Raw genomic sequence first — 20,823 nt, 5'->3', positions numbered from 1 at the left:
TAAAACAGGATGTTTTTTCCTGTCGTCTAAGCAGCCTTCAAGTTGATGAACGAAATTGATTTTTGTTTGCTTTTTTGAATCAATATATTGCAGGCATTTTGTACCCAACCTGACCTTTGGACATCCAGTAGTTCAGTGTCTTAGGAAGAAAATTCCCACCGCTTTCTTTGGTAAGTTTAAGCACCTTTGCATCCCTGCGTGACTACTCCCCGATTGGTCAGTGTTGTTGCTGGGTCGACTGTCATGTGAGAGCAGTGTGGGCCAGTCAATTGCAGCACAACTTCTCTTTTCTGTTGTTTTGTTAACAAGACCGCTTGATCAATTGTTTTAGGACATGACAAGACTTTCAAATAAGGTGGCAGTCTTTGTAGTCTGTATGGTTAGGATTCGTTTTTTATTAATAAATTGTGTTATTTTGTGATTGTCGTTTTGCTCCATGTTTTCTGTTCTCCATGTTATTTAATCTGGAAATCACATATCATCCTCACCCTCACCGCACCTTGAAAAGAAAAATTTGTAGTATATTTGACAATTTGCGACAATATATTTGAGTGAATCAGATGTGGATAGTTTTAATAACTTGCAATGACCAACCTTATGATACTAGGAACAATTACTTCCTGTGTTAACTTTCACTTGTACTTTTGTTATTTCAGATATGCATATGATGGTAGCTAACCCTGAAAAGGTATGAGTAGAGACTTGGGCTTTTATATGTAACTTGTATTATATTCAGGTACATTAAGGGGGTACTACACCCATGCCCAATTTTGTGCCTATTTTTGCATTTTTCTCAAAAATTATAGCGCATTGGTGACAAGTAAGATATGTATATTATAGGGGCAAGGACTGCAACTACTGCACTGGAAATTTTATTTCAATACAGACAACAGTTGTGGAGTTACAGTCAAAAATGAGGGAAAACCAATATTTGATCAATAAGTCAATAACTACTTGCCTTGGGTTGCTGAATTTTCAGTGCAGTAGTTGTAGTCCTTGCCCCTATAATATACATATCTTACTTGTCACTAATGTGCTATAATTTTTGAGAAAAATGCAAAAATAGGCACAAAATTGGCCAGGGGTGTAGTACCCCCTTAATTCAGATCACACAAAATGGGCTATTTCATTTAAAATCCACACTACCTCTGTGGAAAATTTAGCTGAAGTCTTCCACAGATGGAGTATGAGTTTTTTTTTAGAATAAACAGTTGGATAACTTCCATTTGAAATACTCACTACAGTTGTGGAGGATATAGGTAAAGCCATAATTCAGAGGAAGTATAGGTTTCAAAATGATAAACCCTGTCTAATTACATTTGAAAAACATACTCCCCCTGGGAAAGATATTTCCAAAATCTTCTACAGGGGTAGTGTGGATTTCAAATGGAATAGCCCAATGACAACCAAATTGCTTAATTACATGGTGATTTACAATCAAAACACAATTAAAACTTGTTAAAGACACATTTATAACATTAAGAATTATTATAATAGAAAACATTAAAATTCCTAATACTACACACATGAAAAAGGGTGGATGAACTTGCCAAAACCAACTAAATCCATCCCCAGATATTACACACACAAAACTCTCCCATTCCTGAACACAGCCAGACCAAAATAAAGCCCAAGTACAACCCCCCCCACCACCCTAACCCCATGGAAAACCCTGCATGCACAGTTGGACCACAACACAGACCTGGAGCAACTTGCACCCTCCCCTCAAAAAAACAACAACTTATTCACGCACATATACAAACAAACAAAAAAACAAACAGAATTGCACATGAGTTCATAATAACTTTCAGATACACACATTGATGCTAGTTCTTGTTCAAGAGATCAATCATCATTGCATTTTCATAGCTTAAATTTGGGTTGGTTTCTCAGGGTATTGGCAGACTAACCTTGATTATAAATCGCTTTTTTGAGCTGCATTGTGTACCCGAATTCAAAATGTTCCTGCGCTATATATGATTCAGTAGTAAAGCTCGTTTTGAACATGTTCAGGTGAAGCTGCATTTTTATTTTATTTTGCAACATTGCAAATTGTGTGCAATTTGTTTGCATTTGCAAAGTTTTAGGAAGCTTGACGACTCAAACTTTGATCTCACCCGTCCTCCACCACTGGATATCTGCGGATATATACCACTATAATAGTGATAAATAAGTTAATTGGGTCGCATGTAAAAAAGTTTGGGAACCGCTGCTTTAGGCATTTACATACCATCCCTTAAATATTTCAAGATAAAATGCAAGGACTTTTGTTTTTGACAATGGAGTAACTTAATGGAAAAACTGAAGTGTCTTTTCATGGATCCTACCAGCTTTGAAGCTTAAAATGTTGTTTTCTGACAAATATTTCAAATGTACACTATAATTATGTTATTTTTGCAGTGGATCAATGACATGGCTGATGCTAAAGCAGACCAGTACACATTTCATGCAGAAGCAACAGATGATGCTAAGAATGTTATACGACTCATAAAAGAAGCTGGCATGAAAGTAAGTACCAACTACAAGACCTGCGAAATGTTTTTAAATTTTGGGAAGCAAAGGTGATTGAGAGACTGTTAGTAATACATGGGAAAATCAAGAATTGAGTCCCGCTCAAAAATTGTGATACCCGGGTACAAAAACCACTGTTTGATACTGGAAGGACATTGAGTGGTACCATAGTGAGTTGGTAAACTTGGTCCATGTGGTCTATAGTAGCCACAAATTACATTGATTCCAGAGTTCAATCTGAAAGAAAGCTGTTGTTTAACTTGTTTACATTAAATATTTTTGCAGGTATATATTTTCAATAAATATCATTGCTACATTCATACAATTGTTTGGAGACCATTAAAAAAAAGTGCAAATTTTGCACTCCACTTTGACTTGATCCCTGGTGATACTTGTACCCGTGTACCGGGTACCCTGGCCGTAAATTACATAGGGTACCTGGACACAAAATTACCCAAAAATCACAGGCTTAGAGACTTATCCCGTATAAAGATCACAGATAGCTGAAGATAGATACAATAGAGTAAAGCAATGGAATGGAAGTTCGGAAATAAAAAGTTGATCACGATGGTGATCGCACCAAAAAAGTTGCTGAGATAGCACTTCAACTAAAACTTTAACAGAAAATTTAACTCATGCGTAACAGAAGATATAAATATTGAATTGACATGCGAAAGATTTATAGCTCTTATGGTGGAGTCTAACTAAGTATGGCAAGATATTTTGTACAAGTGCAGTCAGAGTTATAGCCAGTACAATTTCAGTGCTGGCTAATTTTAGCAGGTGAGTTTGTGTAAGGAGGGAGATTAAGAGATGAATTCGTCTGTGGTGCAGCTGTTCTCCCTTCTTACACATAGCTACACCACCGAGGAATTCATCTCCCTACACAGATCAGGTAAAAAACACAACATCTTGGTTGTAACTTACGTATTTTTTGTAATTTCAAAGATTTTTTGTTGCTGGTCGGTGACCAATATATTTAAGCTTAGTGCCGGTTGGGAAGACTCTGTGCCGGATATCCCCGACCTGCGTGGCTAGAACACTTTGTGCAGTGATTCAATTTCAAAGCTTATATTTGCCATCTTCTCCATTCCAGGCAGGAATAGGTATCAAACCAGGTACACCAGTAGATGTAGTCTTCCCTTATCTTGAAGATGTAGACATGGTACTTGTGATGACAGTAGAACCAGGATTTGGAGGTCAGAAGTTCATGGCAGATATGATGTCAAAGGTAATTTACACTTTACAACTTAAATAATTTGTAAGATTTATAATTCAAAAGCAATTATTTGTGGAAAAATAAGATGGGACATAGATTTTTTCAATACTTTTTTCTTCAAAAAAACTCAATAGATCAAAAAAATTGATATTGATATTGTTGGATAGTCGGATTTATTGATTATTATCAATTAATCATTGGTGCTTAGGCGACAAAAATCCGCCTGTTCTACAGGCGGACGGACCTTTCAAGTAGGGTCAGTTGGTCAGGTGGTTTGTTTTTTTTAATTTTATTTTTCAGTAGGCTAAAATTACCCTAAAAAATTTCACCAAAATCTGAAGATTAGCTTAGCTTAACTTAACTTACTTTATTTATAAATCACTTTTTCCTGTGGCTACAAAGCGCAACAACAACAAGATTTTGTGTCAACATATTTTCTAAACATTTCGACCAAAATCAATTTTGGCCCCAAAACAACTGATTTTACATTATTTTAGCAAAATGAATAAGAAAATTCTCCAAAAAACAAATGGGGTGGTCGGGCCCGTTGAACAGGTTTTTTTTGTCCTCTTTCTAGAAACTACATGTATGTGTGAATAGCCTATTACCAAATACCCAGAGTAAAGAGATGAAAGGCAGACACCTTCCAAAAACACTATTTGGAGTTTGAGGAACTTTATTACCGATACAGGCAGCTGTACAAACATGTATTATTGTAAGACCGATCTATTGTAATGTTTTTGTAGAGGCCATCTGCCCTTTGTCTCTTTTGTCAAAAATTTAATGGCATATGCTTGTAGATGGAATTCTGCTGTATTTATATTCCATTGCTAGGGCATATATAAAGTGACGGTGGCCAAAGCCACTTATTCCTAGGACTGAAACATTTTCCCCCTTAATGCATGGGTTGTCATCCCTGTATGGACATTGGACAAAGATTAACATGTCTGGATTTTGCCGAAAATTTGGATCTGGACTTTTTCACAATCCTGTTATTTTTATGCTGTACTTTGGTTTTTAGTTTGTCAAGCGCCTTGAGACCCTCTGGGTTAAGGTTACACAAAGAAACGTATAAAAAACGTATAAAAGACGTATAAAGTTGTTCTCTAACTAAAACCGTGTTTTCTCAGTAATCAAATATCGCAGTGAGTCAAATGTTGGTGCATGGACGTATATTTACATTATTTTTGTGTGTTTATACAAATTTTTAGAATCCGTTTGAAAATCCTTTGTTTAAATCATTTTTACGCACCATGTTCACAAGATCAAAAACAAGTTCCATGCAGTTTTTTTCAAATGTTCGCTCCGTATAAAACCACGCGGAGTGATTGTTTTCTCCTTTTTTGTATTGTACTACAAATCGACCAAAGAAATAATGTGCCATGGGGACAAACCAAATACAGTACGGATTAAATTTTATTGAGAATCTTGTACCACAAAACACTGTTATGTTACATTATCGATATCTGGATTGTGGAACGTTAATTTTGATTTGTAACTGCCTACATTATTTCTCAAATGTCTGTCGCTTACTTTACCATTTGAATTTCACTCCAAATTTAAGCTACTTTTGCAAAAAACAAGGTTTTTCGCCATCGATACCTCCGACATTTACAGCGGTAATGAGCTTGTTTATCATAAGAGCCTGTTATGCACTATTCGATAATAGTTAGTTTGAGATCAATCAATTTCATAAGTCCCTCAGTGGCTCAATCGGTTAGCGCGTTGGACTCACGTTCGCCTATATAATACTATAGTTTTGAGCTGCAAAACTTTGGTACGTGTTCGAGTCCCTATGTGGTCCATTCCATTTATTTTATTTTTCTCTCCCTTTTTTTCTTTTTTCTTGTTCGTTTCTTTCTTTCTGACTGCAGCGTTTTATTGTTTTTGCCCGGGTTTTTTTCAGGAATTTTAGGTAAATATATTCATAGGCCGCGCCTATTAGTAATAGGCGGCCTATGAATATATTTTTACAAATTAGATTAACAAAATATTGGTTGTTGGTTTTGTTATTGTTGTTGTAGTTATTGTTCTAGGCCTATATATTGCATAATCAGGCTATACATAGGCCTACTGGCCTATTATAGCCAATAGACGCATTGATTTATAGATATCATCCAGGATAATTTTAAAAACTGAAAATTTAGAAAATCCGAAGCAAAATTGCCGAAAACGGCTGCCCACAATCAAGCCCCCTATCATCCCATATGGTCCTATCATAGTTGCCCCCTCCCTATCCCTGCAACATATAGGATGACTCATGAGCCGCGGTTTGTCCGTGGCCCTAGTTCAGATTGATACGTACGCTATTGTACGCGTGAATTCATTCTTTTCTGCTTGGCTGTTTGCATTATTAACTTACGCCCCTCTGGAATCAAGCCTTGAAAATCAATTGTATTATTATTATTTTCGGATTTGGTAAAAAAAATGTATACCCCGCAGCCTATTCCTCGGACGAGGTCCCATAAATGTTATATGCCGCACACAGGCGCTCAGCAAAATAACTCTGAGAGGGCTGTCTGAGAAATGGTAGTTAAAAAAATATCTGACAATAAGAAACCTGTGTTCAAAATTAATTTCACTAGTATGAGACTCATTTTGTACCTTAAATCAAATTTTGTAAATCATAAATAAATTTGAAGCAGTAGATTGTTGTCAAAGCTAGTATAACAATCTAATACATTTACATTTAACATGTTATGGCCTTTTGTTTTTCATTATAGGTACAAAAGTTACGGTCCATGTACAAATCTCTTGACATTGAAATAGATGGTGGTGTTGGACCAGCTAATATTGATGTTGCTGCAGAGGTATGTATCAATGTGATTTGTTATACATCAAATTAAATTTTGTTAAATTTACACTTGGTAGCAGAGAAAAATGGCACTTGTTTACATTTTGAGAGCGTACATAGCATAAACATGAAAGTGGGGTCCTGATTGGCTAATTCAATCGTCTGACAATCATTGCAACAGACCGGTAATCTGATTGGCCGTCAAAGAAGTAATCGAAGAAGTTATTGACGCAGAGCGGCGCTCATCAAAGCATATGTCGCTCATTTAACAGGGCGCACAAGTCAATCAGAGCAAGATAATACCATATTTCTCTGGAAGTTAGAGTGTAGCTCATTAATAATGTGGACAAATTCAAAATTCTTCTCAATGGTTAGACAGTTTCATCACCCAGGTGGAAACACTTGGTACAGACCAGTGTCAAGCTGCAACCTGTTACAAATGATTCTTATATAAAGGTTTGAAGATCCTTTGTGTAAATATGTTTAGTAAGGGCTCATATTGAAATTCCCTTACACAGGAAGGTGTGCACCATCCTGCAGCTTTCCTGTGCTAGCCTTCTTTTGTTAAAATCCTGTGTGATTATAACACTGCAATTAGCCACTTAAATTAGGGAGCGCTTTCCTGGGTTGTGCGATGAGCCGATTAGTTCAATTGGTTCTAACAATCAATAAAATTGCCAGTCTTTGATAAACTTTTATTATAATCCTTGTCACCAGACCACTTCAAAAGGCAGTGTGTATCACTGATGCATATATTCCATCCGTTTTATGACCAAGCTTTCCTCAGGCGGGTGCTTAGCGAGGGGAATCCTGCCTTCTTTCTGTGTGAAAGCGTGGTAGGGTATTTCAATATGAGCCCTAAAGGTTATGAATGTATTGAGTCATCCGGTAGTATAAAATAGGCAATTAATATAAATCAAATTCTGAACTCGCCAACGATTTTTTAATAACGTTGGAACCTGTTCACTGGGTCTTCATCAGACTGCTCAGAGACTTGCTCAGAGACTGCTCAGAAAACCAGGACTCCACAATCTTCGCCCACTCAAAACTCTCTGACTACCAATTCAAATCTGATGACATCAAAATCTTCGACAAGGAGGAGAGATGGTTTGAGAGGGGAGTGAAAGAAATCATTTGAGAAAGAGCCGAGCAGCCAGCACTCAATAAGAAGGGAGGGGTCCATTTCTTGCTATCGTACGCCTGGGACCACACCGTGAAACTATACTTCCTCTCTGATTTTCATCAGATGACCAAACTATCAGTCAAGTCGCTGCGCAGTTGTATGAAGACCCGGTGATGGGTCGCAACGTTATTGAAAAAATCGTTGGGGAGTCCAGAATTTGATTCATATTATTGTTTGTGTTTAGTTATATTGAAATAATAGATTGTTAGTGTTACTGATCACTTTAAAATAAATAAATAGCTTTTAATAAATATTGATTTGGTTTCAGGCTGGCGCCAACATGATAGTTTCTGGTACAGCAGTTGTCAAAAGTGACAACCCACGTCAAGTAATACATAACCTCCGCTCAACTGTGCAGGAATACATACAGAAAGGCGAATTGGAAAGATAGTCAACTTGATGTTTACTTCAAGGTGAACACTGCTACTCAATAGAACATTATTTAAGTAAAGTTGCACTTCAAAAAGGGATCAATGTGTGGTATTTGTTGTGTTTACATGTAAAGTAACCCTAGATGAAAGTGTAAGTGGTGTGGGGTGATACCTACTTTACTGCTTCAAATATGGAATTTATAAACTGTATATGTGGTATAAGTGCAAAAGTCACATATCCATAAGGTGAACATTGGTATTCGCTGTCGAATTTATGTAATAATCGGATCAACTACCATAGCAATAGATGAATAGTTTTTTAATAGATTGCCCTGCACTACAAGCAGGTTGCACTCATCACCTGTGTATGTCTGCAATCATAGATTGAATACAATACCGCTCTTTTCAGAGTTCTAATCTTACAGGTGCAAGTGATTAGCATTTCTTTGATATTTATGGTTCAATGCATAGGTACCGCTTGAATGTTGTAGTGCAGGGCGATCTATTCAGAAATTTTATTCATCAATTACTATGATAATTAATCCTGTTACATCATCACTGACCCAAAGTCCAACAGTAAAATTGTTCACTTGATTGTTGGGAGTGGCCTTCTTTTCCTTGTTCGTTGTCTTCAAATCAATATCTCGCTTCACTTTCCATATAGGCGAGCATGCTTATATGTGACACAATCTGGTCAATGGGGGCTAAAGGCGGCAAATTTGAAACTGAGATCAAGGTAAAAACTTGGAGTAAAAAACAATAAAATACATAAGAAAATAGGCATCAAAAAACTTTAGAACCAAGTATGCTAAACCTTTGGTGTTTTCAGTAAATGATAGCCTATTGTATGTATAGTGTAATAAGTACAGTAACTCAATTTTGGCCCCCATGGACCAGATCGTGTCACATAGGCTTTTTAGCCTGACTTGAGCATTTTGTTTGAGCCTGGTCCCACCCGCCATTTTGCCACATAAAGCAGTAACAATAATGCATTTCAAACCTTAAACTGCACAAAAGTCACATTTTTGTGGTGAAAAGTGCAGTGGACCTTGGAACCTCTTATAAGGCTAACCCTGCTATACAATGCTACTCAATGTGAGTAGAGAGGTGATCTTTGTTAAATTCAAGACTTGAGAATAGACATGATAAAATATAAAGTGAATTTGTACAAAAGTATTATACTCTGGTGAGTGCACATTGTATGAAGTACATGTATCAAACAGATGCATCAATATTTTATCTTATTTTGTTTGACAAACCCATAAATATTATTACTTATGGCTTGAGCTTTCGCCATCGAGGCTGATGGCTTGATCACAATTGATTGTTGGTTGGTTGGTTGTTTATTTCTTTATTTCATTTTGCAACAAAATATGTTAATTTTTTTGACACAAACTTGCCCCAAAATATGATTGTAAACAATGATCTATAAGGTTAATCAGGCTTATTTTTAATATATGTTGTGTGGTAGGAATTACAAGCAGGCTAAACAGTTTGTGAACTGAATACCTGAGTGGAAGAAGGACCCAACTCCATCATAACTGTTTTTGAGATATTAAGAAAAAACTTAATATTTGGAAAAATTTTATAGGCAGATATATGTTTTCATCTTCAGGGGAACTTTAATACGTGAACATACAATATTACATGCACTCAAAATTTTATATGATGTTTCCATGGCAACGGTACAGGTTGTTTTTTGAAGACTATTTAGAGAGTAGATTTTGGCTCATCTTTCACACACAAGGAAGAACAATCTGCTGGCAATAAAATGCTGGGTCTAACTCATTTTTGTAAAAAATTGGAATTGGGCCCATTTTCCACTCAGGTATTCAATTTCATACCAAATATTTGAAAAATTCAAATATGAAATAAAATATGACCTAATTTTTGGAATTTTTTGTTTCGGTCGGAAAAGGACAGTACAAATATTTTTTTAGGCGTTGATGAAAGAACCATTACAACTCTTTCTGTTGCTGTCTACAAAATTAGATAGTAAGCGACATAAAATGTAAACAAGTTGTGTATATATTGAGCAATAATTGGATTGTCAATCTTGCATTATAAACTGCCAAAACAAGATGAAAACTGAAATATTCCATTGTCTACTCACGATTCCAGAAAAATACAGTACTAATTTTGTTGGATTAAAAATAAATCATGTTTTTGCCAAATAAAACAGTTCAGTCCTAATCCTTTAGTTGGAATTAACTGGCAATAAAAGTAAAATGGTATTATTTCAAATGTTTGAAAATAAAAGCTAAAACATGTGTGTTTAGGGTGTTTTTGTTAGAACTTGGTCAGTTACCTGGGATCACGATGTGCAAACAGTATAGGTGTGTAGCACTGTCATGCGCACAGAGGGGTGAAGATAGAGGCGCATAGTGCCAAACTCGGATTGCTTGTGCATGGTATGGTAGTAGTACAGACCTCATAATTACTTGTGCTGTTGGGCAGTGGCAGAGGCTCTATACTAGAGCTATGTTTTTGTATGCTGTGACAATCAAGCCTAAATACTTGAACAAAGTCCAATTTAAGGGTATACGATGTATTATTGGTCGAAGCAGCCAAAAAAATTGATTTTCATTATTGAAAAATAACACTTTGGTGTTTTGCAAAAGTTCATTCTACAAATCATATACTTTGAAAACTTGCTTAATTTATTGTTATTAATGAGTTATGTATGTTTTACAAAGGCGTTGTTGTTTCAGCCTAAGCTCACTACCATTCGCAAGATGCTGTGAACTACATTTTTTTTTTGCTGCTTCGAACAACAATACATTGTATACCCTTAAGGGGGTACTACAGCCCTGCCCAATTTTGTTTCTATTTTTGCATTTTTCTCAAAAATTACATGTATAGCGCATTGGGGACAAGTAAGATATGTATATTATAGGGGCAAGGACTACAACTACTACACTAGAAATTTTATTTCAGCACAGAAAACAGTTGTGGAGTTACAGTCAAAAATTAGGGAAAACCAATATTTGATCAATAAATCAATAACTACTTGCTTTGAGTTGCCGAATTTTCAGTACAGTAGTTTTAGTCCTTGCTCCTATAATATACATATATAATTTTTGAGAAAAATGCAAAAATAGGCACAAAATTGACTAAGGGTGTAGTACCCCTTTAAGTCTTTGTACTTGAATTAGTAGCACATTTTTTTTTCTAAAACCAATTAATAGATATTAACATAAAATAGCATAGTGTAAAATCTTGGCATTTTCCAGACTTGGTATGCATTTTTGTGTTTGCAATTGAACAAAAATATGCACAATTGTATGCTTTTGCCTCCTTTTCCCAAAATTTCCCAAATATAAAAATTGGACTTTTACTTACAAACTGAAGGATTTACACTATGTTTCATTTGACAAAAAGATTAATATTTTTACCCCCCCCTCAAAAAACATCTGCAATCCAGTGTAGGTTGGTGAAAGAAAGCCAAATATAACACAATCATGCACCTTGATGTCGCAATGGTTTGTACAAGTTTTGCTTTGATGCTTGAACATGCTTCATCAGCCTATAAACTATGTATAAATAGCCTATTACCAAATGAACAGAGTAAACATCAAATGTCAACTGTCTGACATTCCTGCGATGTAGAAATGTTGTCTTTGATGAAATATGAAGTGTTTAATTTATCATGCGTACTGAAATGAGGCATTTCATCTTTCACTTCATGATGATACTCATATGTGACCTGCTACCACAAAATAAGCGCCGTAAAGTCACAAGTTGGCAAATTCGAGACATCCTGGCTGCTGCATTGGTGTTTGTTTCACACGCACCTGTTCAAGCCAATAGTATGTATGCATGTCCTTTATGAAGGACATACTACTGGCTTGTACAGGTGCGCAACAAACAAAGAACATCAACTCATCAGCAGGTAGCAGGTCACATATTTGTACATCACAAAGACACCACAACAAAAGCAGAATGTCTTTTCTCTGTTGCTTGGGCATAGATTCGGCGGGGGCGAGGGTACTCCGGGGGGTACTCTCGTTTGGTTTGGGTATGGGAGTGCCGCTGAGAATTTAAAAGTGGACACATCAATATACTAATTTTTCAAGAAATTTGGACCTATCGGTATACCAAAAGTCACAAATTTTGGCAGAATTGTACCCAAATTGTCTCAGTTTTTACAAATTTTCCCTCAAATTGTGGAGAAATTTTGGCTACATTGAGGCAAAATTGGGCTATTTGCCGGATAAAAATCAGAAAATTTTGAAAAAAGGATGCACCTGTTCATCAAAATTGGCCTAGAAAAAGGATCATCAGAAAATGCTACCCATGTTTGCGGCACATCCCGTATGGTAATTTGTACTGAGTCAGTACCCCCTAAAGCAGGGTTTCCCTCTTTAGTATCCATTAGGATGTATTGATTGTAATCCCTGTATGAACCTGTACTGGCTGACTAACAACAAGTTAACCTCCCCATTCCATTCTCTTAACCCCATGAGAACTACTTGCCTATTGGTCAAAAAGAAGTTTTCAATTTCAATTGAACCAATCAGCAACATTGTTAGAATAATTTCACCACGCAAAAAAAAAATTGGGTGAATTATTTGCAAAGCTCCATTCTGATTGGTGATTAAAATGTAGATATCATGTAATTGACCAATCAGGGGCAATGTTAGATCGGCAGGTAGTGCTCAGGGAGTTAACGTACAGTTGACAGAAAGTGCCTTATGGGGATCTGGATAAGAGAGACTTCAAAGACAGTGTGTAAAATATCTAATAAATGTGAATGGAAATAATTAAAACCTGTTCAGTTGTGTTATTCAATAAGACTTTGAAAATTTGTTTTACGGAGTAATTGTATTTTATTAGTTCGGGTGGTTCGAAAGGCAAGGTTTAGGGAAATCATGAATTCCAACATTTTTGCAAATATCTCCAAAACCTTTCATGATACAATCTCAAGTGAGTTTGTGCTTATGTAGGGATATGTTGGCCATGTTATGAAGGTAATAAAACCGTTGCCATGGTAACCAAGCAGTCGCTATTGGCTTCTGACCAATCACATTCAAAGTTGGTTTTTCCTGTTTTTTCGCAAATCACTTCATTTTTCCCAATAGAAGTATACTCACATGTTGAGTCATGTTCCTGCACACCTCCACTGATTTTCCCCCCAAAAGTTTGTAAGTAATATGGAATTTTTGGCCAAAAAACGAAAATTTCACTTTGACCCCCCCTCCACTGGGATTTATATATTATTATATATATATTATTTATATATTCTGTAGTAAATCGATCAAATAACGGTGATTGTTCAGGTATTATATGCTTGATAAAATTAAACTGTCTGACCAGCTAGTATTCAGGCTCCTCCGCCGTCAGTGTGATTCCAGACACTCCACGTACCGTGTTACGAAGGTGGAGGAGACTAAAGCTGTATTGACGAACACGCATGCGTTAAAAAACATGTAGCCTAGGTCGAACAATAGCGTGACGTAGTTTCCGGCATTGTTCCTATGCACTTTCACCCTCCTGTGTCAACACCCTGTATTATAAATATTTTTTTTCCATACAGCTCAATACTCGGTTGAAATCAATATTCTATTATTGACACAGATAAAGAAAGTGTACATATATGCATTGTGTTATAGGAGGTGCACCTGGAACTTAATTAAATGGGCTAAACGCGTTCCTTTATACCTATACAATTGTCCTTCTCAAAATTAAATATATCTCAATTTTTACATTGGATTTCAAATTTTTTACATTAAAAATGCAGTAAAAGATATCCACAGCAAGCTGGAAGGCCCCGCTCATTAGTGTACTGCTTTTCGGTGAGTGTACTGGAAACAAAACCCTGCTTTTACCTGAAAACAATTTTTTTTCTTGTAATAGAAACATCATATGGGGTACTAGAGCATGCACAAATCGTAATAATGTGTAGAATATAGAAACACTGTGGTATCTCATATGATAGTCATGGTATGCTTAGCCTGAGTCGCTCGGCCTATTTCGAACAAAATCGCGATGCGTAGCTGTTAAAAAACGAGAGGATTCGCTGTACTATCACGGCAATTTTTAACACGAAGATATAGGGATGATGACGATGTGAGATGCTAACGCTGATGTTGATGAAAAGTGGAAGGTATTTGTTGATACCGTAAATAGAGCATCAATAGAAAACCTTGTATTCAGAAAGAAGAAGGCAGATTGGATCTCAACCGAGACAAAAGAGCTTATTGACAAGTGAAAGGCAGCCAAACCAGCAATGGATAGTTGCTTATACTGTGAACACAACAGGCAGACAAGAACTTGCTCAAGAAATGACAAAAAGACCTGGATGAGCAAGATCGCTGATGACTTGGAAGAAGCAGCCTCAGTAGTCAAGTAGCCTTAAGTATCTGGGAGCATACTGTAGTAGTGCTAATGGATCAAATGCTAAGGAGCTTGATTATTGGCTCAATCATAGGATTGGCAAAGCATCGGGTGCTTTTAAAGAACTTGAGAAGGTGTGGAAGGACCGGTATATCAACATAGACTCGGACACCAAGATGAAATTCTACAGTTCCTGCGCTCTCTCTACCCTTCTATATGCTTCTGAATGCTGGACCCTCACTGAATGAGGTGAGTCCAGATTAGATGCATTTGATATTAGATGCCAAAGGAAGATTCTCCGCATCAAATGGACCCAGCATACCACCACAGCTTCATAAGATCCTTGATAAAACAACAGATCACTACAATCATACGAAAGCACCGCTTTTACAGTCTGTCCACTTAGAAGTACAAACCAAATCTGTGGCATCGGGGGTCGATGCTTTGCGCCACACGCGAGCGTGACGCGACGCGTAAAAGAGCGTGGTGTACAAATCGCACAGCAGTTGGCGCGCAAAAGAAGCATTGCACTGAAATAATTATTCTCATACCTCCAGGTTCCGAGGTCTATTTACTTTGTACTTCTATGTGGACAGACTATAGTGGTTTGGCCGTGGCGTAGATTTCTTTTTGACATTGGGGGGATGGGGTTGGAAAAAGTTCTTGAAGTATAGTTAATCCAGCACCTTTTGGCAACAGAATAAGTTTAGTTTATGGTACAAATGTGTGCGAAATATGGTGCTAAACCGGGGTGCTAAAGTGGAATAAATGTGCTCTAAGCACGCGAAAATTTGCACTTTTGGGGCTAAAATGGGCAAATATGCATGAGGTTAATTTGACCAGAAACCCATATTCAGGTATCAACATTGGGGGGGATGATTGTATGGACCATATGGGGGGTGGGTTAACCCCTGGATCTACGCCTATGTCTACTTCTGAAATCCCACCCACGGAAAGAGAAGACCTGAACGCATAGGACAACTTTGAAGACTTGGCACAAGGTGGTCGTGACATCCCGCTATCTCTAAGGACTGCTATCTCTAAGGTTCGCTATCTCTAAGGTTCGCTATCACTAACATGTAAAGTCTATGGATATCAGAATCCCGCTATCTCTAATAGAGAAAAGGGTTCGCTATACTTAAAAAAAGGTCCGCTACTTCTAAGGTTCGATATCGCTAATTTGGAATAAGGTTCGCTAGTTCTAGGGTTCGATATCACTAACTTAAAATAAGGTTCGCTATCACTAATTTTGAATAAGGTCCGCTATCACTAATTTATTGAAGGTTCACTATCTCTAAAGTTCGCCATCACTAATTGCAATAAAGGTCCGCTATACCTAAGGTTCGCTATCACTAATTTCAAATACGGACCGCTATCTCTAATTTCAAATACGGGCCGCTATCTCTAATTTCAAATAAGGCCCGCTATAGCGAACCTTATATAAAATTAGAGATAGCGAACCTTATATAAAATTAGAGATCACGAACCTTATTTAAAATTAGAGATAGCGAAACTTATTTGAATTTAGTGATAGCGAACCTTATAGATAGCGACCCTTAGAGATAGCGAACCTTAGAGATAGCGGACCTTATTTAAAATTAGAGATAACGAACCTTAGGGATACCGGGATTGTTAAAATTAGAGATAGCGGACCTTATTTTAAATTAGTGATAGCGAACCTTAGAAATAGCGAACCTTCAATAAATTAGTGATAGCGGACCTTATTCAAAATTAGTGGTATCGAACCTTAGGTATAGTGGACATTTTTCGTAATTAGTGATAACGAACCTTAGGGATAGCGAACCTCAGAGATAGCGGTCCTTAGAAATACTCCGTCGCCAAGGTGGTCTGTGGAAGAAGCCATGTTGCAATGAAGAAAACATGTTGTAATTTGTTCCATGCAGAAGAAATTAATTCAAAATGATGGCTTATGTGTGTAAAAAGATACATAATTTACATTTTGGTGGCCATTTTGAAAATATAATGATGATATGTTTATGTAATCAATTTTAAACCTATCCCATGATACTTGTTGTGTCCAAAAACCTACGTTTCTTCCTAGAAAGTTAAGCCATTGTAGACTAGACGAAAATCCAAATAATTATGTGCTTGTATAAAGCATTTGTGAGTAAAAGTTGCTCACCTACATGTACATGATGTAGGGGGGAATACTAATTTGGACCTGCTGAATCCAAAAAATGCCCTGAGCAAGCATTATTTTGAGTCTATGACCCCAGAAATGACCCCAGAAATGACCCCATAGGGTTATACACTTATTTTATACAGGGGTCAAAAATTAAACATGCTCTGATTTCACTAGCTCATTAGCATACATTAAGGTGCGGGATTGTAACTATCTAAATTATCCTGACAAATATCCAATTAGCTTCAGCTATTAAGCTATTTAAGGGATCTAAAATGAGCGTTTATTGCGTTTCGACAGTATTTTTGTGGGACATGAGAGCACCTCAGACCTATCGAATTGCATTCTGAATACGAAGCATGTCTTTCTGATATCAAATAATTTTCATTTTTGAAAATCACAATATAATACAAATTTTATGACAAATTATAAAAATTTGATATTTTTCACATTTTTGATATATAACAGTCCTCGAAGTAAATTATATAAATCTAATGATATATTCTTAAAGTGTATGTAGCAGGGAGGAAAAGCCGACGGTCAATTGAAAATTTTGACCTTTCATATTGAAGATATGGATTTTTTCCCAAAAGACCTAATTTTGTTTTGGTGTTTTGGGGAAAAAATCCATATCTTCAATACGAAAGGTCAAAATTTTCAATTGATCGTCGGCTTTTCATCCCACCTACATACACGTTAAGTATAAATCATCAGATTTATAAAGTTTACTTCAAGTACTGTTAAATATCAAAAATATCAATTTTAATGATTTGCCATAAAATGTGTATTAAATTGCGAATTTCAAAAATCAAAATTATTTGATATCAGAATGACATTCTTCGTATTCAGAATGCAATTCGATATGTCTGATGTGCTCTAATGTCCCAAAATAAATACTGTCCAAACGTTCATACCCCAGCCCTTAAGATATTTAGATATTATGGATAATTTGGATAATAGTTGCACCTACTGATATTTTAGATATTTGGATATTTTAGATAATTTGGATATTATCAAGGATATTATGGATATTTATATATTTCAGATATTTGGATATTTTAGATAATTTGGCTATTATTAGGGCTAATTAGGATAATTTGGATATTTTAGATATTTGGATATTATTATGGCTAATTAGGATAATTTAAATATTTTAGTTTTTATTATGCCTCATTAGGATAATTTGGATATTTCAGATATTTTGATATTTTAGATAATTTGGATATTATTAGGGCTAATTAAGATAATTTGGATATTTTAGATATTTTGGATATTATTATGGCTAATTTGATAATTTTGGTTATTATTATGCCTCATTAGGAAAATTTGGATATTTCAGATATTTTGATATTTTAGATAATTTGGTTATTATTATGCCTCATTAGGATAATTTGGATATTTCAGATATTTGGATATTTTAGAAAATTTAGATATTATTAGGGCTAATTAGGATAATTTTAGATATTTTGATATTTTAGATAATTTGGATATTATTATGGCTATTTAGGATAATTTGGATATTTCAGATATTTTGATATTTTAGATAATTTGGATATTATTATGCCTCATTAGGATAATTTGGATATTTCAGATATTTGGATATTTTAGAAAATTTAGATATTATTAGGGCTAATTAGGATAATTTTAGATATTTTGATATTTTAGATAATTTGGATATTATTATGGCTAATTAGGATAATTTTGATATTTTAGATATTTTGGATATTATTATGGCTAATTAGGATAATTTGGATATTTTGAATATTATTATGCCTCATTAGGATAATTTGGATATTTCAGATATTTGGATATTTTAGATAATTTGGATATTATTAGGGCTAATTAGGATAATTTTAGATATTTTGATATTTTAGATAATTTGGATATTATTATGGCTAATTAGGATAATTTTGATATTTTAGATATTTTGGATATTAGTATGGCTAATTAGGATAATTTGGATATTTTGAATATTATTATGCCTCATTAGGATAATTTGGATATTTCAGATATTTGGATATTTTAGATAATTTGGATATTATTAGGGCTAATTAGGATAATTTGGATATTTTAGATAAAACTCTTTTACAGCAATATGAAACTTGATGCATATGCAACTTTAATGTACAATATAATATGCGTCGTTTTTTAAAAGTCTTTTCCAACTATATCCATCGTATAATATCTAAATTATCCAATCACTTACCAGGCCAAAACAAAATGTCAAAATTTTCCAAGTCCCAAATATCAAAATATCTGATATATCGGATATTTCTGATAATATCGAAATTATCCGATATTATGGATAATTTACATAATAGCTATAAAATATCTGATAATATCTTAATATCCATTATTACCAGGCAAAAAAAAAAAAAGAAATACATTTTTTATAAGTCCCAAATATTAAAATATCTGATATATATCGGATATTTCAGATAATATCTTAAGGGAAGGGGTATGAACGTTTGGACAGTATTTATTGTGGGACATCAGAGCACATCAGACATCAAATTGCATTCTGAAAACGAAGAATGTCCTTCTGATATCAAATAATTTTGATTTTTTGAAATTCGCAATGTAATACACATTTTATGGCAAATCATTAAAATTGATATTTTTGATATTTAACAGTACTCAGGTAAACTTTATAAATCTGATAATTTATACTTAAAGTGTATGTAGGTGGGATGGAAAGCCGACGATCAATTGAAAATTTGGACCTTTCGTATTGAAGATATGGATTTTTCCCCAAAAACAGCAAAAAATTAGGTCTTTTTGGGAAAAAATCCATATCTTCAATATGAAAGGTCAAAATTTTCAATTGATCATCGGCTTTTCCTCCCAGCTACGTACACTTTAAGAATATATCATTATATTTATAAAATGTACTTCGAGGACTGTTATATATCAAAAATTTGAAAAATAGCAAATTTTAATAATTTGTCATAAAATTTGTATTATATCTTGAATTTCAAAAATTAAAATTATTTGATATCAGAAAGACATGCTTCGTATTCAGAATGCAATTCGATACGTCTGAGGTGCTCTCATGTCCCACAAAAATACTGTCGAAACGCTCAAAATGCTCATTCCAGATCCCTTAATTATCCGATATTTTGGATAATTTATATACATGTAATATCCAAATTTCTGATATATCAGATATAAGTCTCAAATAACCCAATATCTGATATATCGGATATTTCAGATAATATCTAAATTATCTGATATTTTGGATAATTTAGATAATAGCTAAATATCTGATAATATCTTAATATCCATCACTTACTAAGTAAAGAAATTCAATAATTCAATAAAAAATGTATAAGTCCCTAATATCCAAATATCTGATATAGCGGATATTTTAGATAATATCTAAATTATCCGATATTTTGGATAATTTAGATAATAGCTAAATATCTGATAATATCTTAATATCCATCACTTACTAAGTAAAGAAATTCAATAATTCAATAAAAAATGTATAAGTTCCTAATATCCAGATATCTGATATAGCGGACATTTGAGATAATATCTAAATTATTAGACATTTTGGCTATTTTAAATAATAGCTAAATATCAGATATTTTAGCTAATTTAGATAATAGCTAAATATCTGATAATATCTTAATATCCATCACTAACCAGGCAAAAAAAATCAAAATATCTGATATATCTGATATTTCTGATAATATCGAAATTATCCGATATTTTGGATAATTTCGATAATAGCTAAATATCTGATAATATCTTAATATCCATCACTTACCAGGCAAAAAAAAAAAATTCTAAGTCACAAATAACCCAATATCTGATATATCGGATATTTCAGATAATATCTAAATTATCCGATATTTTGGATAATTTCGATAATAGCTAAATATCTGATAATATCTTAATATCCATCACTTACCAGGCAAAAAAAAAAAAAAATTCTAAGTCACAAATAACCCAATATCTGATATAGCGGATATTTTAGATAATATCTAAATTATCCGATATTTTGGATAAGTTTGATAATAGCTAAATATCTGATAATATCCATCATGACTTGTGTTAAAAACCTTTCTCAAATATCCATCACTTACTTAGTAAAAAATTTGCAATAAAAAATTTATAAGTTCCTAATATCCAAATAGGATCACAAAAATATAAATTTTGTGCCTATACGACCCATGGTTGCGGAATTATGTGCCAAATATTATACACAAAATAATCGTAGTAGACGTAATGTTTGTACAACATAAAAGTAGGACAAAAAAC

At 34.5% G+C, this 20,823-nt stretch overlaps 1 protein-coding gene across 2 annotated transcripts in view; it reads left to right on the top strand.

Annotated features, from left to right (window-relative positions):
• The window catches only part of LOC140145027 (ribulose-phosphate 3-epimerase-like), a 30,017-nt gene extending 17,170 nt beyond the window's left edge, over positions 1-12,847 (top strand). For both annotated transcript variants that reach the window (XM_072166816.1, XM_072166817.1), the window contains exons 3-8: positions 94-170; positions 657-688; positions 2,401-2,508; positions 3,608-3,742; positions 6,454-6,540; positions 7,976-12,847. In XM_072166816.1, coding sequence (XP_072022917.1) covers positions 94-170; positions 657-688; positions 2,401-2,508; positions 3,608-3,742; positions 6,454-6,540; positions 7,976-8,098 — 562 coding nt within the window. In that variant the 3' untranslated portion in view covers positions 8,099-12,847. The remainder of the gene's footprint in view (positions 1-93; positions 171-656; positions 689-2,400; positions 2,509-3,607; positions 3,743-6,453; positions 6,541-7,975) is intronic.
• Positions 12,848-20,823: the final 7,976 nt, after the last annotated feature.

This window comes from Amphiura filiformis, unplaced genomic scaffold, assembly GCF_039555335.1.
Source record: "Amphiura filiformis unplaced genomic scaffold, Afil_fr2py scaffold_118, whole genome shotgun sequence".
NCBI classification, from domain to species: domain Eukaryota; kingdom Metazoa; phylum Echinodermata; class Ophiuroidea; order Amphilepidida; family Amphiuridae; genus Amphiura; species Amphiura filiformis.
Note: the sequence above shows the minus strand (reverse complement) of the source record. Positions and strands in the feature narration are given on the sequence as shown.